The sequence below is a fragment of the Anas platyrhynchos genome, chromosome 4, assembly GCF_047663525.1.
Source record: "Anas platyrhynchos isolate ZD024472 breed Pekin duck chromosome 4, IASCAAS_PekinDuck_T2T, whole genome shotgun sequence".
Taxonomy (NCBI): domain Eukaryota; kingdom Metazoa; phylum Chordata; class Aves; order Anseriformes; family Anatidae; genus Anas; species Anas platyrhynchos.
In genome coordinates this window covers 40,510,444-40,531,624 of record NC_092590.1, presented here as the reverse complement: position 1 = coordinate 40,531,624, position 21,181 = coordinate 40,510,444, and the positions used below count along the sequence as shown (strand labels likewise).

General features: G+C 41.1%; 1 protein-coding gene across 1 annotated transcript in view; it reads right to left on the bottom strand.

The window, feature by feature from the left end:
• The window catches only part of SLC7A11 (solute carrier family 7 member 11), a 60,763-nt gene that overhangs the window by 22,749 nt on the left and 16,833 nt on the right, over positions 1-21,181 (bottom strand). The window contains exons 5-6 of the mRNA XM_005027130.6: positions 19,715-19,814; positions 17,006-17,050 (exon numbers count right to left, since the gene is read on the bottom strand). Of these exons, the coding sequence (XP_005027187.1) occupies positions 17,006-17,050; positions 19,715-19,814 (145 nt within the window). The remainder of the gene's footprint in view (positions 1-17,005; positions 17,051-19,714; positions 19,815-21,181) is intronic.

Here is a 21,181-nt window from a genome sequence, read left to right as displayed (position 1 = left end):
GGCATTGGCAGGCAACAGGGCTGGGGTGGATGTGGAGCAGTGCCTTGGTGTGTATGTGTTCCTGCTGTCTATAGCGAGAACATATGTTTCTGATTTATGGAACAGCAAATGGCAAAGTGACACTATGAGTAATATAAGGGAGCGGACTGGTGCTGCTGATATCACTCTGGAAATGAACCGCTGAGGTTCAAAGCCGGCAACGAGCAGCCCGAATACAAAACACTTCGCCTGGCTCCTGCTGAGGGTGCAGGAGGGAAGGCTGCCCCCTCATCCCTGCCTCTGAACTTCTTATGAAGCACACCATTAGCATATTAATGACTCCTCGTGGTAAGGACAGAAGACAAATGCTGAGGTGTGCAGAGGGGTGGAGGGAGGAGTGCGTGTCTGCATGTGTGTGCGTATAAAAGGCGTCGGGCTTTTCAAACTTGTTAAATTCCGTGACATTTAATTTTGAGCAGGAAAGTTTCCACAATGCCAACCATCATAAAGGAACAATTTGCTGCTGTACGTTACCATTGATATTTTGGCATGAATGGAAATTGCACCATTCGGTGATGAAAAGAGCAGCTACTTGCAATAAGGAACACCATGGAAACTGAAATATCATTTACCGAGGCAGGCTCTTCTGAAGGAATTCAAAACGAGAAAAAGGGTAACTGCAGGTACCTGGCTGCATTAGCATTTTAAAAGCTATAAAAAGGTTTAAATGAAATTAAAGGGAGATGTCTTAACAATACTGCACTGCCAAGAAGGAAACCGTCTGGCAGAAAAACAGTTTTCTCTGCAGAAGGGAAGGAAATCAGGCTCCAGCTAAGGACAGCCCTACAGACAGGCTACAGATGTGGGGCAGGCCACATAGCACACTGATATAACTCTGCAAGATGACTGACAAGAGAAATTCAGCAAATTCCAAGTGTGAGCTAAAACATGCCTTTGCTGAGTGCAGTAACCAGAGGGGCCTGAACAGACTTCAAATGGGAATATCAACTTTTTCTGTTTTATTACCTTTACTGCTTCTCACTAAAAAACCGTAATACTTGAACTACAATCACATGCACAGGAGAAGAAAAGCATATGTGTACAAAATTTTCAAAATCACTGGTAAAGGTGGATTTTCATTTTCTGCGTCCAAGCTGAGAAATGTTAAATGTAAGCCTTTTAAGGCTTACATTTAAGGTGTAAGGTACTGAAGGTACTTAAGGTGTAAAGTACGCTTAAGGTGCTGAAACCTTTTTGCAAATCAAGTTCTTTCAAGGTATTTCAAATGAGATACTGACTTGAAGTAGCCAGAATTATTAATCTTTTCCAATGACCTCAGACAGTGTGGTCAGTGAGGCTTCAGAATTATTATTTATTTTTTTTAAGAGACTCATCTTTGCAACTGCACACTCTCCAGTGTACCTTCTGTCAATGACGCTCTACTCTTTAACACTAAAATCGACAAACAAACTGACAACTATGTTTTTTACAGGACATACCACACTGTCTCTTAGTCTGATTCAGTATCAACCTACTAAAACCTGGGTAACGGTGCCATCAAGAAGCCCCATATGCTGGCACTCCATAGCACACTGTCCAGCACCAGCCTCCCAGACATTTGCACCTGACAATAAACCTAGAGAAAACACCAGCACAGTGGAAAAGGACAAATCCAGGCTTTAGTTTAGTAGAAGTGCTGGCAAGGCCTGTTCCAGCAACCAGTATAAGCACAAAACAGATCACAGAATTTGGGCTGTCATGGGGGAAATTATTTTCTTAGAAGCAGAAAAAAAGACATAACTCCCTATGCTTTGGGACAGTTCCTCTAGGACAGCACCCTCCTAGTACCATGCCCAGGTGTTGCCCACAGGTGTCCAGTGGATAGGATCTACTCATGTCTGTACCTACGAAAAAGTCTTTGCTCGTGGCCTTCACAAACACCAAGTAAGAAAGCTAAAGTGATTCTTCTTATTTTTCACATCTATAGAAATACTTTGTGGTATAAGACCCACAAAAGAAGTCCATCCTACAGTGAAGTTTTACCCAAATGGAATTTCATGGTCTTCTGTGCTCTTTGTAGATAAATTATTTACTTTTTTCCACTTTTTATCCACAGCTGTTTTTTTTCCTGTAGTAAGTAGATGTGAAGAAACAGAACTGCCTGTCCTTCCTTCATGATAGGATGAGTCTGATTCTTTTTTTCTCTAAAATAACCCCAACAAAAGTTGAACCCCTTGTCATACTGGAGTGCTCCTATTCTCTATCCATTCTCATGACCTACGGAGGGGATCTCTCCACTGCTGTTAGATCTTTTCAAATCATGATATCAAAACTATTCTCTAAGGATTACTTTGTTCCATCATACTTCAAAAATTAAATACTGTTATTATATACTCAACTTTTTTTTTTTTTTCAGTGAGCAAAACATAAGGACAAGGTGAAGATGCAAATAACAGTACTTGCTTAACAACAAGTGCTACCAGTGAATGAGGACTGACATAATAGACCACAGCAGTGCAACTTGTAAAATGCAGATTATTCACTTCACAGCTCCTCTGGAGCCACTATAATCTTATACAAATCCTCTTAGTTTACAGTTCATGGATATAGGCTGTACTATAATTTAAGTGATTGAAAACCCTTATGGAATGTTAGTTAACCATATTCTTTTCTTAAATAAAATATCAGTGTCACTGTGTACTTAAAGTTCCAACATACACAAAGCCAAATATCCAAGTTTAAGCTACACTGTAAGTGACCTGCTTCCAGAACATCAGCAAACCCATAAGCAGGTATGCAGAGGAATATGAGTTTGAGCACTCACTGAGTAAGGAGAGTCCACTGCCTTCTCTGATGGAAATTCTGTGATCACACAGAATGAGAGATGTTCATCTGCAGGAAAGATGCATGAAGCCAAATTGTCTTGTTTTGATATGACTATGACATAACTTAATACCAGTCAGCAGCTTAATGCTCATTGAAGATGGACAAATAAATAAGACAACACTGTTGAATTTCTCAACCAAAAAAGACTGCAAAAGTTGAGTAAATTACTCTGCTAGATGACATAAGTGGAATATATATCATTTCTTGGGTATGATAATACCGTTGCTATTCATGTCTTGACTATGCTTTTCTGAAGTGTAAGTACTCTTGACAACATAGCACATGGTAATTACAGCTTATGCAGTTATAAAACTCCGTTCTGATGTACCTGGGTGCAATGAAGAACATACTACCCTTTGCCATTTTTTCTTTCCTTCTTTTGTGTTTCGTCCTGCAATTTGTATTTTATATAAACAAAAAATACTACCACACTTTCTCAGCTGGTTGCCGTCATCAGCCTATAGACGTTTCAGACAGTGCTCTAGTAAAGGTTTGCTGTTAATGACATACAGGATGTCGCTATTAATTCTGACATAACATTGCACTCACATAACATTGACTTAGTGCTCCACACTTGGTATTTTTTGAGGCTCGGCATTAAAGGGAAAGTGGAATGAAAGGGGCACAAAGCAATTCCTCCATTTCTGCATCCAGGAAAGGCTGCACCAGGGTACAGATCAGAACATTAAACTGAATTAAGCTAACGAATTCTGCTGTATGTAACTACCCATGGGTAGCAGGTGTCAGTTTGCTTTTACAAATGACTGGAAAAATGGCTGTGAATCCTAGTCAGAGAACTCCTTTTTTCTATATACAGGATGTGACCTACATGAGTAGTGCTCAAGAGCAAAAACCATTTTATACCTACACACTTTCATAAGGAATTACTTGGGTTTTGCTGGGTTTTATATTGCTATTCCAGTACTTTTTAAATTGGGAATGGGAAAACCTGAGAGAGTTTTGCCTGCACTTCAGAGCAGCATGACCATGAAAAGTGGTACCCACCACGTATGCTTTCTTTCCAGGTTTGTAGGGTATTTCCACAGCAACACAGGCTCATGGGCCGGCTGCCCTGAGTGCAGATGTTTGCAGTGTGCTAGTGCAGAGGCTGAAGCTTGCATCACCTTGCCACACCCTTGTTTCTCAAAGAGTATATCCCCTCCAGGTCCAAGGTGATAAGTGGAGAAGCCTTTGGAGAATTGCAGCGATTGTGCTCCATATCAAAAGGCAGGCTCCGAAACAAGTCAAGTGCACATACACTTTGTTACCTTATCCAGCTGGCAGCCCAAAGCATGACCTGATAGTGGTTATCGGCTGAGCACAATCAGGGCTTTCGTGCAGTGCGTCAGTATACAAACATGCAGTACATTATAGCTGAATGACAGACTGCTTCCCAAACCAGTAATTCTTGCACAGCCAAAACATTTGTTGGTTCGGCCCCACGTGTTTGACGCTGATGGCTCACATCACCGTGCAGTAGCTGACGTTGTAAGTCTATAGACATAGGTTTATCTGATTCCTACTGGGACCATTTTTTCTCCCCCTCTGGTGAGTTTACCCTTTCCTATCTGCCATCAATGCACTGTTCTCTCACCTTTTGGGGTGGATTCAGACAGGCCGCTGGGATAAGCCACTTGCTTATTAATCACATAAAAAGAACAAAAAAGGCTAACAAGAGCCCAGAACCACTGTTAACTTAACCCTGAGAGACCCATGATCCTGCCAGTAAAACACAGTCTATTTTACAGCTCTGGAGCTTTAAGAGAACATCAGTCTTGCAAGAGGCTTTTATTCTTGCCCTGAGCACTCCAAAGAGCAGCACGGGGTTCCCATACAGAGGATGCTGTCATCCTCCTGCACAAATACTGCCGTGGGCCTGGGGCTGCACCTCCCGCAGTGAAAGAGGTTAAAATAGGCGTGCGTGTATTTTGGGCGCTAAAGTGGTAAAAATGGGGAAAAACACAGGGCAGGGGAAACTTAGAAGGTTACATTGTTTTGTTGTTACATTACATTTAGCCTGCTGTTAAAGCAGATTTGCATTTTGCCAGCTACCCAGGGAGACTGTGAATAAACATTTGTTTTACTTCTCTAGCAGGGCTGATTCATAGTAACAGTGATTCACATAAACAAACAGAAAGGAAGAAGGAGAAAAGCAAATACACCTTGTGCTCAGCAGGTTATCACATCAGCAAGCCAAGCAAGCCAGGAGGGCCTGAAACAAGTGACCTGCTCTGTAGCAATGTGACACCGGGCAACGCAAACAAAACACCAACCACAGAGAAAAGCCGGGGCAGCCACCACCCAGGGCTGAAGTGAGCACGTTCACACATCACATCCATATGCTTGGGAACACCAAAACTCTTGGAAATAAGAGAGAAACTCTAGGGGGTAGAGGTGCTGCAAGACCCTGCACCAGCCGGCCAGCTCCTGCAAAGCTGCGCGGCCTTTGGTACCCAGAGACACCTCCACCAGGGGCAGAGAGAGGACAGGCAGCTCCAGCTGAGTTCCCTCAACTTTGCTTCCTCGAAAGAGGTGCCACGGGCTTGGCAGAGGATGAGAGGCCTGGCTGAGGGTTTGCCTCTTAAGCATCCGCTTCCGTGTGGATGTTTGCCCCTGCTGTGTACACTCGAGGCAGCAACTTCACCTGTACCTACCTGCTTACAATACCTTACACTCTCAGCACTGAACTGATAAGGAGAGGCACTTGTTAAATTGAAATGATGCAATATTTTCATCCCCTGCAGAAGAGCTTACCTCATGCCACTTTGCTTCACTACGCCCAGATCAGAGCAGGTAATGCCCATGCAGCTGCACATCCACTCCCACCATCAGCCAGCCAGCAGCAACCTTCCTTACCAAGCCAAAGGCTCTCCTTCAGCAGGAGCCTCCCCGACTGATGCCCAAGCAGAACTACAAATAATCTTCAAAAAGTTTTTAGTGCTTCCAGAATTCTGAGGTATTTTGGTCGTTTTCATTTCAAGTTGGGCTTTTATCTTAAACCACGGAGTCTATGTGAACAGAAACAGGCATATCAAAGGAACGGCTTCTGAAGTATTTCCTTAATGGAGATAGTGCCTTAGCACCGAGCTGATCACAGGCCAACTAGCTTTCATTCCCAGCCTTACCCTGCCTCCTCACAGCAGGCACAGAAACAGAGCCACTACCTGCCCTGCGGTCTGGCCTGGATCAGTGCAGTAGTATTGCCTTCACCTTTGCTATTTGTCTTTTCCCCTCTCTTTTCCCCTCCATCCTCATCTCTGACTTCTCAAGCAGCTGACTACCTTTCTGAATTCATTGCTAAAACCATTTACAATATCTTTATTGCATTCTTAAAACACAAAAGGGATTAAAACCGGATACTATATCAGACAATTAGGAGAAAAAGAATAGTAATGGCACCATTAATTTCAATACAACTATCCACAGCTAAAACCCAGCACAGCAATACCGATCCGTGCACCTATTGCATTCATCTTTGTTCTTCTATTTTCCTACTCAACCTTCCTTGAGCATCCATGCCAGGCTTGTGCTGTAAGTTAGCTTTGACTGTTTGAAATAATAATTCATACCAGAAAAAAATAAAACAGAACAAGCAGACAGAAAAGACAACTACACTTTTCTTTATTATGCCCTCAAAGCTTAAGGTATCAAAGCTACATTTCCTAGTCCTGAATATTTCCACAGCTGTCACCTCAACTTCTGTGCAAGCAGGAACATTTTATCTATACCAGGAATATAATTGTTAGAAGAAGTAATTATGTAAGTGACCTTGCCTTTCTTCATTCAGTAGTGAATTATTAGTCTCCTCTACTGCAATTTTATGAGCCATCCTTATTGTCTTAATTAATGATCAAGGTATACCTTTGAAATCTTTACAGACACCGCAGATTACATCATTCTCTTTTCTAATTTACACATATTGACTGGCACATCAGTTTAAGCTCTGTCACGAGTAGCTCTAATGAAGTGGAAGCAGAGGAGAGAAAGACTGGAAGTCACCCGAACCAATTCAAATGTTAAATTGGTGTTTAGAAAGCAGCTGCCAACAAGACAGGTACCGGGGCCTGAAACCTCACCCAAGGATCATTTCTCCTTCTAATGGCATGGAGTTGTCTCAAAGGGCCCAGCACTGATACAAGCACCATAAAACATGGCATGGGGAAAAAACAAAGCTGCCCAAAGGGAAAGCAAAAAGATGTAACAATGTATGTTGAATGCATGGACACTCCTAGGCATCACAGGTGGTGATAATGCCCACTAGGTCAGTCCCTAACTAAACGGGCAAGGGAAACATGCACTCTCTGGAAAGAAGCGCCTGCATACAGCAGGTACATCCAGCTCTCTGCAGAGGTAAGAGGAATGGTGCCAGTGGAATCGGCAGCCTTTATGTTGTCCCTGCTGCTGAAGCCTTTACTCTCTTTGATCCCTATTGCAGACGACAGGTGAATTCATGCAGTGAGTCATCCTCCCAGCCCCTCCACTGTCTGCATACGTTGCTCTGGTGGATTCAAAGCACCTCTCAGACACAGAGTAAGTGTATGTGTCAGAGGCAAGGCAGGGGATCCAGGCTGGCAGAGTGTCTTGCTGTGTACGTGGCTTGGATCACTGCAGACGCAAATTGCATGACGTATCATGTTTTCCAGGCATGATCCCTGTTTCCTCCCCCTTCGGACATAGCACCACTAGTCAGGAAGGCAACACTGTACCCACGGGGCACGGGGCACCCAGGTGTGGTAGGAGGAATTTGTGTTACACAGCCTCAGACAGGGAAAATGAGAATCAAAGGACTGAATCCCTACCACCAGTTATTAGGAGATAGCACTTATGGTAGCTAGTGTGCTGAAGCTCTTGAAAACTGTAGTGTCAAAGAAATGTCTATACTGCAAAAGTACAGGGTAAACCACGTTATCCAATCTGAAAATCTAGTTCAATGTAATAGAAGTTTTTTTTAAAAAAAAAAAACACCTTGGATTTTAATTTGGGTCAACAATTTCAATTCCATCCTGACCCTTTCCCTGCTTTAACTCAAATTACTAACACAGTTACAATCACAGTTTCCCTTCTTCATTCTAGGTGGTTGGAAATATTTTTGGGGATTCAGTGACTCTCACCAAATCCCATCACAGAAAACCCCCAAGCATGGCTTACAAGCATGCTGAAGCCCTTGAAACATGTGCGTGTCTCACTGCAGACTGCTTAATTGCATCCACCCTTGCCAGAACCAACAGATTGAGAAGGTTAGGGCATTTTCATCAGGTCTCCTGGGGCTGGGATGGAGGGAAGAGAAGAAAAGATGAAGCCAGAACTCAGCTAAACCTACCACAGCATCTGCTGCTCCAGCATGGACTTTTTCTTCAAGATCCTTTTACCTGCCACTCTAAAATTTCCACTCACTGCCATACAGGACCACACAGCAACAAAAGCAATATGTCCTGAAGGAAGTCTAGCTGTTTTTATAAAAGTGCATTATTCCTTATTGATTTACTGGCATTCCCACTAGGAATTAGGAAGCACAAAAAAAAAAAAAAAAAAAAAAATCTTCCTCACTGTATGTCTAAGCTGAGACCACAGCTAGTCAAGGAGTATTTTCAATCCCCCACACTTCTGCAATCAGTTTTGAATCCAAGCTGACCCAAACCATCAGCAAAAATTAGCTGAAATCAGTGACAGATTAAGTAATAATTGCTCCTTCCTATCGGCAAGTTGCATTTATGAAGCATATCGTGTCACAGCTAATGACTGCATTGCCTCCCACATAATATTTTGTCAAGCATTTCTCAGCCTGATGTTGTACCTGGGGCCTTCAAGCATTACAACCCAGCAGGAGCTGGAGGCAAGACACCCGCAGGCTTGTGCAGGTGCCAAGCTGAGCCAGAGACGCTGTACATCTGGGCCCCACGGCTGTGGGGCAGAGCTGAAGTGCAAACTTTTCCTCCTGACTGCCAAAAACAAAACAACATTCTTCCACAGACCAAGGCTAAAGCAAGGGTTATACTGCCAAAGACATAAAAATGAGGGGATCTCAGGTGTTTTGCTCGAGGGCAGCAAGTTAGTCAAAGTTTCCAGGATTTCAGGAAGCAGCAGCCTGAAATCACCAAAGGTAATTCTGTTGCTTTCAAGATTACAAACTCTGAGAATGGTTGCTCCAGGAGATCAATGTATGTAGTATAGATTAGATATAGATTTCTAGATTTTCTAGATATAGATTTCTATTTAAGAAATAGGAAGGAAAAAGAAAAAAATAATAATAATAAAAATAAAATAAAATAAAATTATAGGTCAATTACAGTCTCCAAAATTATGCATCTATTGGAAAAAAATAAAAATAAAAATAAAAAGATGACAAATAGGAGCAAAGTAACCCAGAACATTTGGATCCCACTATGAGGGAATTTCCAGTTTACAGCAAAAGAAATAAAATCCTTCAATGCAAAAAAGAATTTGAGTAGGGAAGCGCAAAAAAATTAATTCTCATACTGCATTTTCAGAAATCTGAAGCCATCCAAAAACATGTATCCAAGACTGAAATATTTAGTTTCAGAAATGAATTATCAGTCATTTATTGGAAACTATAATGAATGAGTTGATGATGTGATGCATGCAAGCAGTAAGCAGTTAATAAGCTTAGTGAAAGAGCAAAAGTAAAAGCAAGTTCATTTCATCAAGAACAATTTCATGCTGGTGAACCAGCTCCCCTGAGCTGGTAATGATCTCTTTCTGCCTCCCAAAACCACACAAATACTACTGAATTACAGACTTAATTAAATTTTTTTTTATATACTTTACAAATAGCAAAACCTGTGCTTGCGTTTGTCTAAGTAGGATATTTGGTCTAGTAAATTTTTTTTCTATCCTCAGCCAATTCAGTTCCCCATTAAAGGGTTTTATAGGTCTGAAGATGTGATTGTGAATCTATCATTTTACCCCTGACACAGGGTACAATTAAACTCTGAAAAGCGATGTTAGATTCACCAATGTTTGGACACCTTGTCTTCTGAGGTGCTAAGCACATAACTGATGGAATTCAGGTAGCTTGTAATGCTGTTAGATAAAGGAGAAATTATCAAGAGTAAGATTTCTATAAAATGTCACATAGGAATAGCTGGGGGGTAGGAGGAAAGGTGGTTAAATAGAGTATCCTCATGCTATAGTGGAGGCTAGGTATTCAAATAGAAAAATATCCCAATGCACAAATAATATATTGAAGAAAAAAATGCAAATGCTCATTTAACTGACCTTTCACTTTAAGGTAATCTGATGAATTCACATGAGCAAATGAACTTTGCAAAATAGTTATAAGATTAGCATTTGTCTCTTTTGATTATCTCCAGATAAAATATCACAACGTAATCCTATAATTTCTGCACTGAATATTTGGCACTGTAGCCTGCCATGAACAAAACAACTTGGAGTCAAATGTATCTTTTATGAGTAAGTGGAGCAGAATAATGCAAGAAAGACTTCAATCTCCACGTACAGAAGCTATTCTGCTTCTGCTAGGCAGGATACCTGAATCCAGTTTCAGACTGAAAAGGAAGGATCTGTACTTATACCCAGCTACTTTGTGGAAAAGCTTATCCATAGTTTATTTTGAAAAAAAAAAAAAAAAACACGTGAAATTAAATAAAATAAAGATTGTAGTGCCATGGGGAAAACCCCCAGGTGCTTTCAGGTTTATGTATATACACACAGGCTTTCTCCTTCCACTGATACCACACAAGCCTTTACAGGACTGGGACCTAGAGAAGTCACACCCAGGGTTTAATTCACTTGCAAAAGCCTTCAGTTTGGGCAGTAGACATCTACATTTTTAAATCCAAATAAACTTTTCAGGTTCCCCATAGCCTGACTCACCCCCAGCCTCAGAATGACACACATACTCCAAGACTAGCCAGGACATGGTACGTCACACTCTACAAGGCAGACAGAGAAAAAGAAGGGAAAGAAAGGAGGGAAAGAAGAAGAAAAAACAAGATAACTTAGTCTCCATTTTCTCAGCAAGTTTGTGCCTGAGACAGATTTCCTGAGTCCCAGTTCAATGTTTTTAACTACCTCGTCTTTCTTTCCCAAATAAAAAGCAGTGCTGAGGTGGGTTTCCAATGATGGACAGGATAGCTGGAGGGAGATAAGTTTCTGACTTTATTCATTTTCTGGTTCCTAGGATTATGAATATCAATATTGCTCTTCAGAGAGGAGCTCATCGTTAAATTATAAAATAACAAAAATGAATAAAGAAGCAAAGAGGCAGAAATGGCTTGCATCCTCTCAATCAACATTTAAAATATTTTTTATTGTGATTACTGGGTTCAGCACACAAATAGAAAATAACTAGTAGCGGTCTAGATTGTTAGAGAGCAACAAGTTTCTGACTGATTTTGGAAGGGGGGGCATTCTAACATGAAGTGCCAAAAATCAAACAGCTACAAACAGCAAGGGAGCTGGAGGAGTTTTAGTGTCTCAGCCACTGTTCTCCTCCCATCCATCTGCATCTCTGTGATGCTTTGATACCCTGAAAAACCTTCTAGTACCACGCTGCTCTCACTCAGTCCTCCTAGATGCAAAGTGTGACTTTAAACTTTAATTAATACAAATGGGCAGTACACATTGGATTAATTAGACATGACACTCACATTATTTAAATCCAATATAAAAACAAATTATACTGAACATTTTGAAACCCTTGACTTTACAAAATGTCTTATGACATCAAGCTTTGGTGACTTGCTATACATCTACTGCTTCTTGTTCCTTAGAAAAGAAGGAATAAATGAAGTGAGAAGAACACTGGAAAAATCTAATAGACAAACTGACTAATCTCAGACCCCAAGGTCACAGCAAAGCAATTCATTTCTTGGCTTTTCAACAGCACAAGACATGATTTATCAATCTGAGACCAGGCTTATAAACACTATACATCTCAATAATATGTTCTTTGCACTGTGTAACTTTTTAAACAATGATAGATTGCCTGGGCTGGACCAAAGTTATTTTACAAACAGAAACAGAATTTTTGCAAATGTAATGGCCCAATAGGGGAAGAAAAAAATATATATAAGTTAAAAATAAAAAATATATATATATAAGATTATTCCAGATAGTAGCTTTAGTTAACCACCACTGCTAAGTAATCTAACTTGTTGCCGTAAAATATTTTCAGACTCCACGTCTTTTAAAAATCTCCTATTGATCATTCTATACAACTGAAATTGAAGACCACTAAAGCAAAAATATTTCTTAAGTCCAGCAGCACTAAGAAAAAATTACATTGCCAAAGAAAATATGATCTGGGGTTCAAGAAGGACTGTGAATCAATACCTCTAGTTGCCCACTTGATCACAGACCTCCCTCAAGTCATTAAGGAGTTCAAGTCTCAGTTTCCTTTCTCTTAAACTGAAATAATATTTTCTCTCTCTTCCACCAAGAGCCTAATCTTTATAACATGAAGCCTTCACGCTCATCATCTGCTCACACTGAGGACGCAGATCATGAATTTTTTAAAGCAAGATTCTCTTTGGCCAGCACCTGACACAAGCTGGCCCTGACTTTGACGAGGCTCTGAAGACACCGCTGTAATGTAAAAGCACTCCGCTACTATTTCCTCATCTGGAACCTGTCAAAATTCCTGACAAACTAGAGCACTGATCCCAGAGCCTGCTCTTCCTGACAAGGGAGGAGGGAACTGCCGGCCGGGCACCAGCTGCTTTTAGGGCCTTGACTGAGAAGCTGGGTCTGTTTCTTGGAAGTACAGAACAGATACTCGAGAATACAGATGAGCTCGAGAATACGTGTAAGAAATGAGTCTGAATGTCCAACAAGCTTGATTTCCAGTCCTCTAATTTTACTGCTCCGGGCAATATGGCTCCTGTCAATTTTCAGATGACAAATTGTCTTTCAGAGAGCTGGCTGTTCCTTTGCTCACTCATTATTTGGATAAATACAATATGACCTCAGTCTGAGCAGGGCCGATCCTTATAATGTAAGAAAATCAAAAAGATCAAAGCCGCACGTGATGTGGCTGCATGGGGTTATTGCAGTGAAGCTCTATTTCAAGGATTATTCAGATATTTCACTTCAAACAGCAATCACTATTGAGCCAGCATACACATGCAAAGCATGATCTTAAAAAGTAAAAAAGAAACCTGTTATTACATTTCAACATTGTTCCATGTATTCTTGATATTCTTGGTAATAAAATTATTCCAGGCTTCTTTTTTTTTTTTTTTTTTTTTTTTTAAATGTTAAAGATGCTCAACAGTGCAACCACAGCTCCTCGTGAAAAAAACACAACCTTCATGCTACTTTGCTACTTCAGGTCCCGCTAGTACTGCACAGGGGAAGCTCTTTAACAAAGAGGAATAAAAGAAATGAGTCCGGGCTTAAAAATTAGACCTCAAAAGAGAGGTTTAAGAGGGGACAGAAACAGCTGCTTTTATATCTTAGGATAGCTGGGGTTATATTAAAGTCCTTTTTAATACACAAAAGAAGGAACTGTGCTATTTCCAAAGTGAGAATCAGTGCTACTTCTAAAAATCTGGCAAGAGAACAGTGGGATTCACTTTTGCAATTTTCCTTCCCTTTTCCATTTTCCCTTCTATAATTTAAAGGGTGCTTCCTCTCCACTTGGCTCATTTCCACTGTCTCTGTCAGCTCTCTGTCTAGGATTTCATATTGCCTAGGTATCTCAGTGCCTCAGGCCCGTAGTATTTATCCTATTTATAGACCTAATTCTGCAATCTATTGCACCCAGGCAGGCTGCTGCACCTACACAGACTCCCACGGCCCTCAGGAGCCTTTTCTGCCCATACAAACAGCCTTTGCAGGAGCACAAGGGCAGCTTTCAGCTGGCTAAGGTCAAGAGCACCCACTTTCCCTGCCTCCCTCCTAGCTCCCTGCCTTTGCAGAGGCACTTGCCACACTCCAGCAAGCTTTCCCAGTGCTGCACACCCCTCAGGAAACAAAAAAAAAAAATCCCTGTCTGGAAAACTGCACCATCTACAAGATGACCTAGTAGATGTTTGCATCTTCCAGTGCATTTTAGGATATAGTCAAGGGCTCTGCTCCCTCTCTTTTCCTTCATGATACTACAACAGTGGGGAGGGAGCCCAGGACTTAGAGGGTAAAAAAAGGAAAATTTCTGCATCCCCACTGATGTAAGGGAGCAGCTCTCTCCATAACCCTTTCAGCACATTTCTCTGCAGGTTTACAGACGGCTGGCTAAGGCAGGGATTCTGCCGACTGCTCACCCAAGCACCAGCTGGCAGTTATTTAAAAAGCTGCCACACACCTGGAAAGAGGCAACTGTGACTGATTCTCTGACAAACATTTACCTTGGCATGCACAGCACAGGAGGAACCACCATGTTCACCTCTGCCGCTGTAAGTAATTTGCATCCCTAACCATGGACAAATAATACAAATTGCACACCTGGAGCTGGTACAAACCCTACATGGTTCAAGGCTGTGCTTCCTCTTCCTTTTTTAAAACAGCTACAGAGCATCTCCACAGCACTGTGTGTGTTCTTTAACATAAGGCATACTACAAGAATGAAAGACAGCATCTTAGCTCAATATATATATACAAAAGCAGTTGCATTGCAATAAAAGCCTATGACTCTGAATGCTGCTCAGCAGCACAGTCAGTGGCTCTCCTAATGCCTGTACTCAACTGTTTCTTGCTTTGTTTTGCCACTTACAGGTGGGACAACTGGATAAAAAATATTCCCACTGTTTTGAGTTCAGGAAGTCCAGAATCCCCATTTCCAGGGGTGCAGAGGTCTCTGGCAGCACAGCAGGTAACAAGCCACCTGCCCTATTACTACCTGCCCCTCATTACAGAGCGCATGAAATCCCCATCTCTTGCACTGTTTGTACTGGTGCAGAGAGGCTGGGATCTTGGGCATCCTGCTGTAAACACTGTGCATCTTTATCGTCCCATTCAGCCCCAACATGGAGAGCGATGAAGGGAATCTTTAACAGCTTGGCAACAGCATTGCACAAATAAAAGGGAGCTGGTTTTAACAAAGCTATCCTGAAATACACAGACCAGAAGGACTAACCCATCCCTGGGACTTGTCTCTAGACCCCCCACTCCCTCTATCCAGGAGGACAGCGAGGCCCTCACAAGGTGGGGGCACACAAGAGCATCTTCATCCCTCACACCCCGCAAAGAAAACCCCCAAATCCAAATCTCATTTTTCTTAGCTGTGATACAACATGTTTCAATGGGTGCTTAGCTTAAAATAAGAAGAAAAAAAAAATGAAGGCAAGGAGGACAGGCCACAACATGATATCTTTCTGTCCTAAGCAGCAGAGGGCAACACGTTCAAAAACATGCACTCACCTAACTGAAACCACAAACAGGAAAAAGTCAACATAAAGCAAACCAGCTGTAATGAAAATTACCAATAATTTCAGTTAATCATCATAAAGTTAAGAGGACTGGAGAGGCACATAACTGTAAGAAAAGTCCCAAAGGGTGGTAGGAATCTGTATGTTTAAAAACATCATACAGTATTGATGGTAACCACATGAGAATTTATAAATTATTTTGCTTCTGGCAAATGCTTTTGATCACATCACTAAGACTGACTCCCAAGCCACCTCCACAGAATTTCCTGAAGCAGATTTGGACCAGAATCACTTAACTCATTTAATTTAGTTTCACATTAATTTTTAAGCCACTCTGCTATAATTTTGCAAAAGCAAAAATGAAAAAAAAAAAAAAAAAAAGGATTTTTTTTGTTTTGTTTTGTATGTCTGCCTCCCCTGACTTTTCAAAGCACACGGAGTCTTGGTAGCTAAACCCAGATTTGCTATTTGATCCTCTAGCATCAACCAGCTACCCTTCACCAACCTAAATGACTTGGGTTTGCTAAAGCTTCTAAAAAGGTGTTCAGTCTGAATGGAGGACTAACAATGAAGAATCCGATGTTTACAAAGGTATTTGTTCTAATGATTAGTCAACTGCCTTGTTAAATATTAATGCTGTATTTTCTACTTTCATTTGTCTGGTTTCAGCTTCCAGTCATAAATTCCTTGATATACACATCCTTATCACATTGAAGAGCCCGTTAACACCCAAAACCCCTCACAGACATTCAAACAATAGAAAGCTGTCAGCCTTTCTGCCATCTTCATGTTTATCATCTTTTTTTTTCTTTCTATAATTATTTTTAGGTCTTTCAGAAAAATACTGAATAGCACCAGGCTTGGTTCAGACTCAGAAGAAAACACCTAAAGCCCTGCAGCACACTTCCAACTGCTAGTTGTGTGTTGGTTTTTTTTTTTTTCTTTATACATTTCAGATGTAAAGCTTTAAACGAGTGTACAGTGCTGGAGGTCTTTTTAAACATAGTTATGTGATACCCAGCCATGAGCCTCATTTAAGAAACATAAGTAAATTATATCTATCCAGGAATTTTTAGGTAAACAGTTAATTTCCTCAAAGAACAACGTTTGATTTGACAGGACATAATTTATTTAATTTTTAGAAAAGGTTAATATTGTCTTACTATTGGCCTCTTCCACCAAAATATATCTGTGAAAATAGATCTGCCAAATCAAACTGTCGGTAAGAGGAGAGCTTTTCTTTTCATACTGTACAGACAGATGCTCTGAGAGTGTTCATCTCTGGTTTGAAACAGACTCCCACCAATATTCCATGTTAGGCTTAATTGGATGGGATGCTGTGCTATGTGTATTCAGGCTCCCGCAACTCTGAGACATCTAAAACAAGTAGAACTAAGCATTTGATTAATATTTAAACATAGCAAAACTGCCAAATATTGCAGCAGATAAGTTTCTTGGGCAAAATTTCCCTGACAGGATACCAGTAACTTCCACTGAAAGGAGCCACTGATAGTTACTTGTATCCTGAGGGGGAGAATCAGAGCCCTGGAGAGCTACTTAGTTTTCTGCTTTCTGTGCACATAAAAGCAGCATACATAACAAGGTCACGACAGGCCAAAAATAGCAAATCTTCAAGCAGCTGCAATTCAAATAGATTTCAGATCTGCTGGAAAGTAAGCAACTTGACCAGCATGCAGAATTTCTGAAGATCGCTACTTTTAGAGCATTTTAAATTTTACAACCATTTTTCAAACGTCAAAAAATTAAATTAAAAAAAAAAAAAAGGTACATACTTTTCAGGGTTTTCCACTTCTTCAGTAACAAAATTGAGGTAAAACCTAGAAAAGAGTTATAAAATATATTATGAGGGTTTGGTAGATTTTGACCCTGTATTTATTTCCCAAAGAATCAAGAAGATGCTTTTAGTTAAGCAGTGCTGTCAGTTCCAACAGACTCTCCACAGGTCGATGTTGGATTAAGAATGGGGTGAGATTTAACCCCCCTTCATCCTCACACTCAGGAAGGGAAGCCTGCTTTTCAATTCTTGGAAAAAACAGCAAAGAGGGAAAAACGACCTGAGCTATGTCATGCCATTGCGGAATGAAATTACATTTTCCCCCCCTACATACTAGACCCATTATGCTTACCCTAACCCTAAACACAGACACACACATTTTTCACTGGGAGTGTGCACAGGGCACAGCCCTGCATGCAAAGCGACCATAAAGCCTCAGGGTCACCGAACCCACTGATCTGCATGTGCTAACACCAGGTCTGCGCATCGCTGGATCACACAGGTGTGCCTGGCTTGGATGGGCACAGAGCCACATCCTGGCTAATTAAGCAGAGCCGCCGTCCAGACAGTGCTTGTGCTGGCTTTCTACTTTTAGACCAGATGCAGGAAGACAAACAATACCTGATGCAACCTTGCGTTACTATGAGTAAACAGACAATAGCTGATCTGGTAGAAAGTCTGGGAGCATTTCTGGACCCCGAGTCTTGGAGGAGATCTGGATTGGAAGAATGAGCTAAGGCTGGTTCACAGCTCTAAACAGCATGATTTTGTGACCCAGCATGAAAGTCAACAAAACGAGATTTCATCACCTCAGCACTTGTTTCTAGACTCACTAGAGTGCACAGCACAAAATAAGGGGTCGGGATAGTTCAGGGAGAGATGGCTTCTGCCTAGTAAGATGTCTAGCAACTTCTTTCTACTCTTAGCTCTGCTACTAGACAGAAGTAATTTGGTGATCTTGCATCAGTGTTTTTATTAATGCAAAGACACGTTGCCTTGCACTCCTTTCTCTACTTGTCCCTTTTCACCCAGCATTTTATATACCCAGGAGTTCACATTTGCCCTTGGCAGGATGAACCCACACATAAGCAATACCACCTTTGTTTTCTAATTTAAAGCTGTATCCTTAAAAGTTAATAGTGTAACAGGCTATGCATAAAATTCTGCCTCCGTCCCGGGACACACCACCAGCACTTGCAACACTCCTTCACATTCAGCTTATTTAATTGATTTAGCCCCATGAAAGTGATAGTGCGAGGCTATTGACACTCCACTTAATGGTCTGCTCTTCTGTGCTCTGAGGCAATCAATTGGAGCTGGTGACAAAGACAAATCGGCAGCTTAGGAGAACCACTAGCCCAACTAGATCTTTTCCTGCTAATTTCTTTTATAAGTGGCAAATAAGGACCTTGAAATAAAAGTCAGAAGGTGTAAAGGAAAAGCAGAGATGATTTTTATTTTAGAGGGTTTGGAACGTTAGGTGGAGAAGGGAAGGAAAAGGGAAAGAAACAACAGCAGAATAACAATCTTTTTGATGCAATATTTTACAGTCAACAAACTGCTTCGGCAGTGAATAATATTGGAGAGCTTTTAAAACTGCTATCATAGAAAAATGTACAGCTAGGGTAATATTTTAAAAGTGGGAAACTATCATGTGTATGGATGTGGGAGACAGGGACGGTTATATGAGAGAGAGAGAGAAGAAGGTAGAGACTGTCCCTGTAATGAGTTCAATTTCTTTGCGGTTTCAAAATGCTAGACTCTTTTCTTACATATCTATCACAGATAAAGGCTTCAGGCTCTCTTGGGTTTCCCCCCCACCATTTAATACAAAAGTGCTGTTCAGTTCCTTACTGTGCATGTTTATAGTGCTCCTCTGACTGGGGAGTTACAGGCCAGCAGAGAACTCAAATACTCTTCCCATTGTCCTTCCAAATTAAATAAATAAAACCCTTATCACTTGGCCCCTGTCTTTTGTGCAAGGGAAAGAACTTCACAGCCTGCAAGGCTATGGAAAGGAAAGGGAAGACCTGCAGACAAAGCTATCTCAAAAATAAGCCCACTCTGTGCATTGTAGGCTTTTTTTTTTTTTCATGCCACCGCTGCAAAGCACATCAGCACTGTGCAACACAGAGCCCTCACTAAGCATGAATAAATCGTAAGGTAGATTTGAAGCACGTCAGCATCTTTCAAACTGGCCGCTGTGTACTTTGGTGGGGAGAGGGAAAGAACTTAAAATAAAGTTCTGAGCTGGATACCTGAAGGCAGATTCTCATGCCTTTGCTCACAGTGAATAGCTCTTAACTTCTATGGCAGCCAATTGCACTTCTTGTTAAGTGAGGTCCAATTCCATCAGAGCAAAAGGCATAAGAAACTAGTTTTGGAACTAGTATGGATTTAAGAATATTTTTTCTTGTTACCTTTATTTCTAGTCTTAAGATTTTTTTTTAATTTTATTTTTATTTTTTAGTGTTCAGTGAGTGTTTACATATTGTACATGGCAGAAGAATAATCGTTTCTTCTTAGAGTGGCTCACAGAATAGCTACTGAGCATATGGGACAGTGGCAAGATCTACCCCTACTACATGATGCAGTTTGGCAAAAGATGTAGAATGTGCAACTCAATTTGTCATATAAATAAATCTGTCTGTTAAATCATATCAGTGTTTGCTTTCAAGACAAATACTTTAAGGTTTCAACAACTTACCAGCCTGAATAGGCATACATTCCTGAATAGAAAGCAAGTGGTAATCCCATAATACTGGCATCATTCCCTGCAAAGGCATTTTTAAAGTGCCGTGTCTCTCCTGCAACATCAACAAAAACAGTACTGAAAAACAAGCTCTTTGGTCACCTCCTACTTTAAAACAAATAAATATATCACTCCACAGAACATTTAATCACCCAGCAGTCCGCTGACTTCAAGTTCTGCTCTTGACCTTAATTTCTGACCCAACCCCTGCAGCCAAATTCTGCCAGTAATTGTAAAAGGTTTTTGTGGCATCCCTAGCTATGCCAAAGCAGAATTTGACCTATTAGGTTTTTTTAAAGCATTCTGAGCTTGATGACACTCACTGAACTGTTGTCTCCAGCAGTGACTTACGTCAACATGAAAGAGCAGAATGTGGTCTGTAGCTTTTGCTATAAAATTTTCCCTTGTTTGTTAACATTTTCATCAGAAAGAACATTGCAAGCATTTCACTTACAAGCAACATTTTTAAAGTAAACAAACTCCGTGTCTTAAAACCTTTCTGCCCCAGAAGTTCTTAGCCCTTAGCAACCCTCTACCACATTATAGGCAGCACTGTAGCTTACATTATACCAAGTAAGAATTATGCTTCTACGCATGCAGATGTTTGAGAGTAAACATTTTGAAAAAAATGCCAGGCAGACAGCAGAAAAGATGCAGCATAGGTGAGTGCCAAAGATCAATACCAAAGTGAACACACAATGTGCCCCAAAACCCTTTATGAACCCCAAGTCCTGATATTCAGTACATATTTTTTTGAATGTCCTTTGGTTACAGAGGAAGGTTCTGACAGAACCAGTTGTCTCTCTGCTGGTGTAAACACACTCCTGCTAAGGAACACAAGGCATTCATCTTTCCTAGCGTATGCATAGCCACAGCTGAACAACGCAAGAAGAGCTTCCATGCAGAAACCAAGGCTGATTAATACTATAGTTCCCCAATATTGCAACAGAAATTACCGAGGAGGAATTTCCTGGGAACTTTAGGTTCACTTTACAAGCTTTAAAGGTGTGCCTTTGTCAGAGCCCTTGAGCTGTGGTATTTCATCATTTGCAAAGTGCTCTACAGTTCTTATGACATCCCCACAAAATTCCAGTCTTCCAGTTTCACCCTGACTCTGCAGAAAAGCAGTAGGAAGGAGAATCCACTGAGAATTTAATTAGCAATGGGCCAAATCCTCTACTCTTTACTCAGTGTTTACTAAGCTCTCAGTCAGAATTCCCACTGAAGTGGAGGCTTTTGGTATACGGGAAGAGCCATGGCCAGAGGAAGGTGCCAGTGGGGAATCAGGGACACTCTTTGATCTACGTAAGAGTGGTAAAGCCAATCCAAACTTTGGTCTGGCCTGCTTCAAAGACCTAGAGGAAAAGGGACAGAGGGGAACAAGGAGAAAGCGTGCACATGAAACGAAGTGAGGGAAGAGAC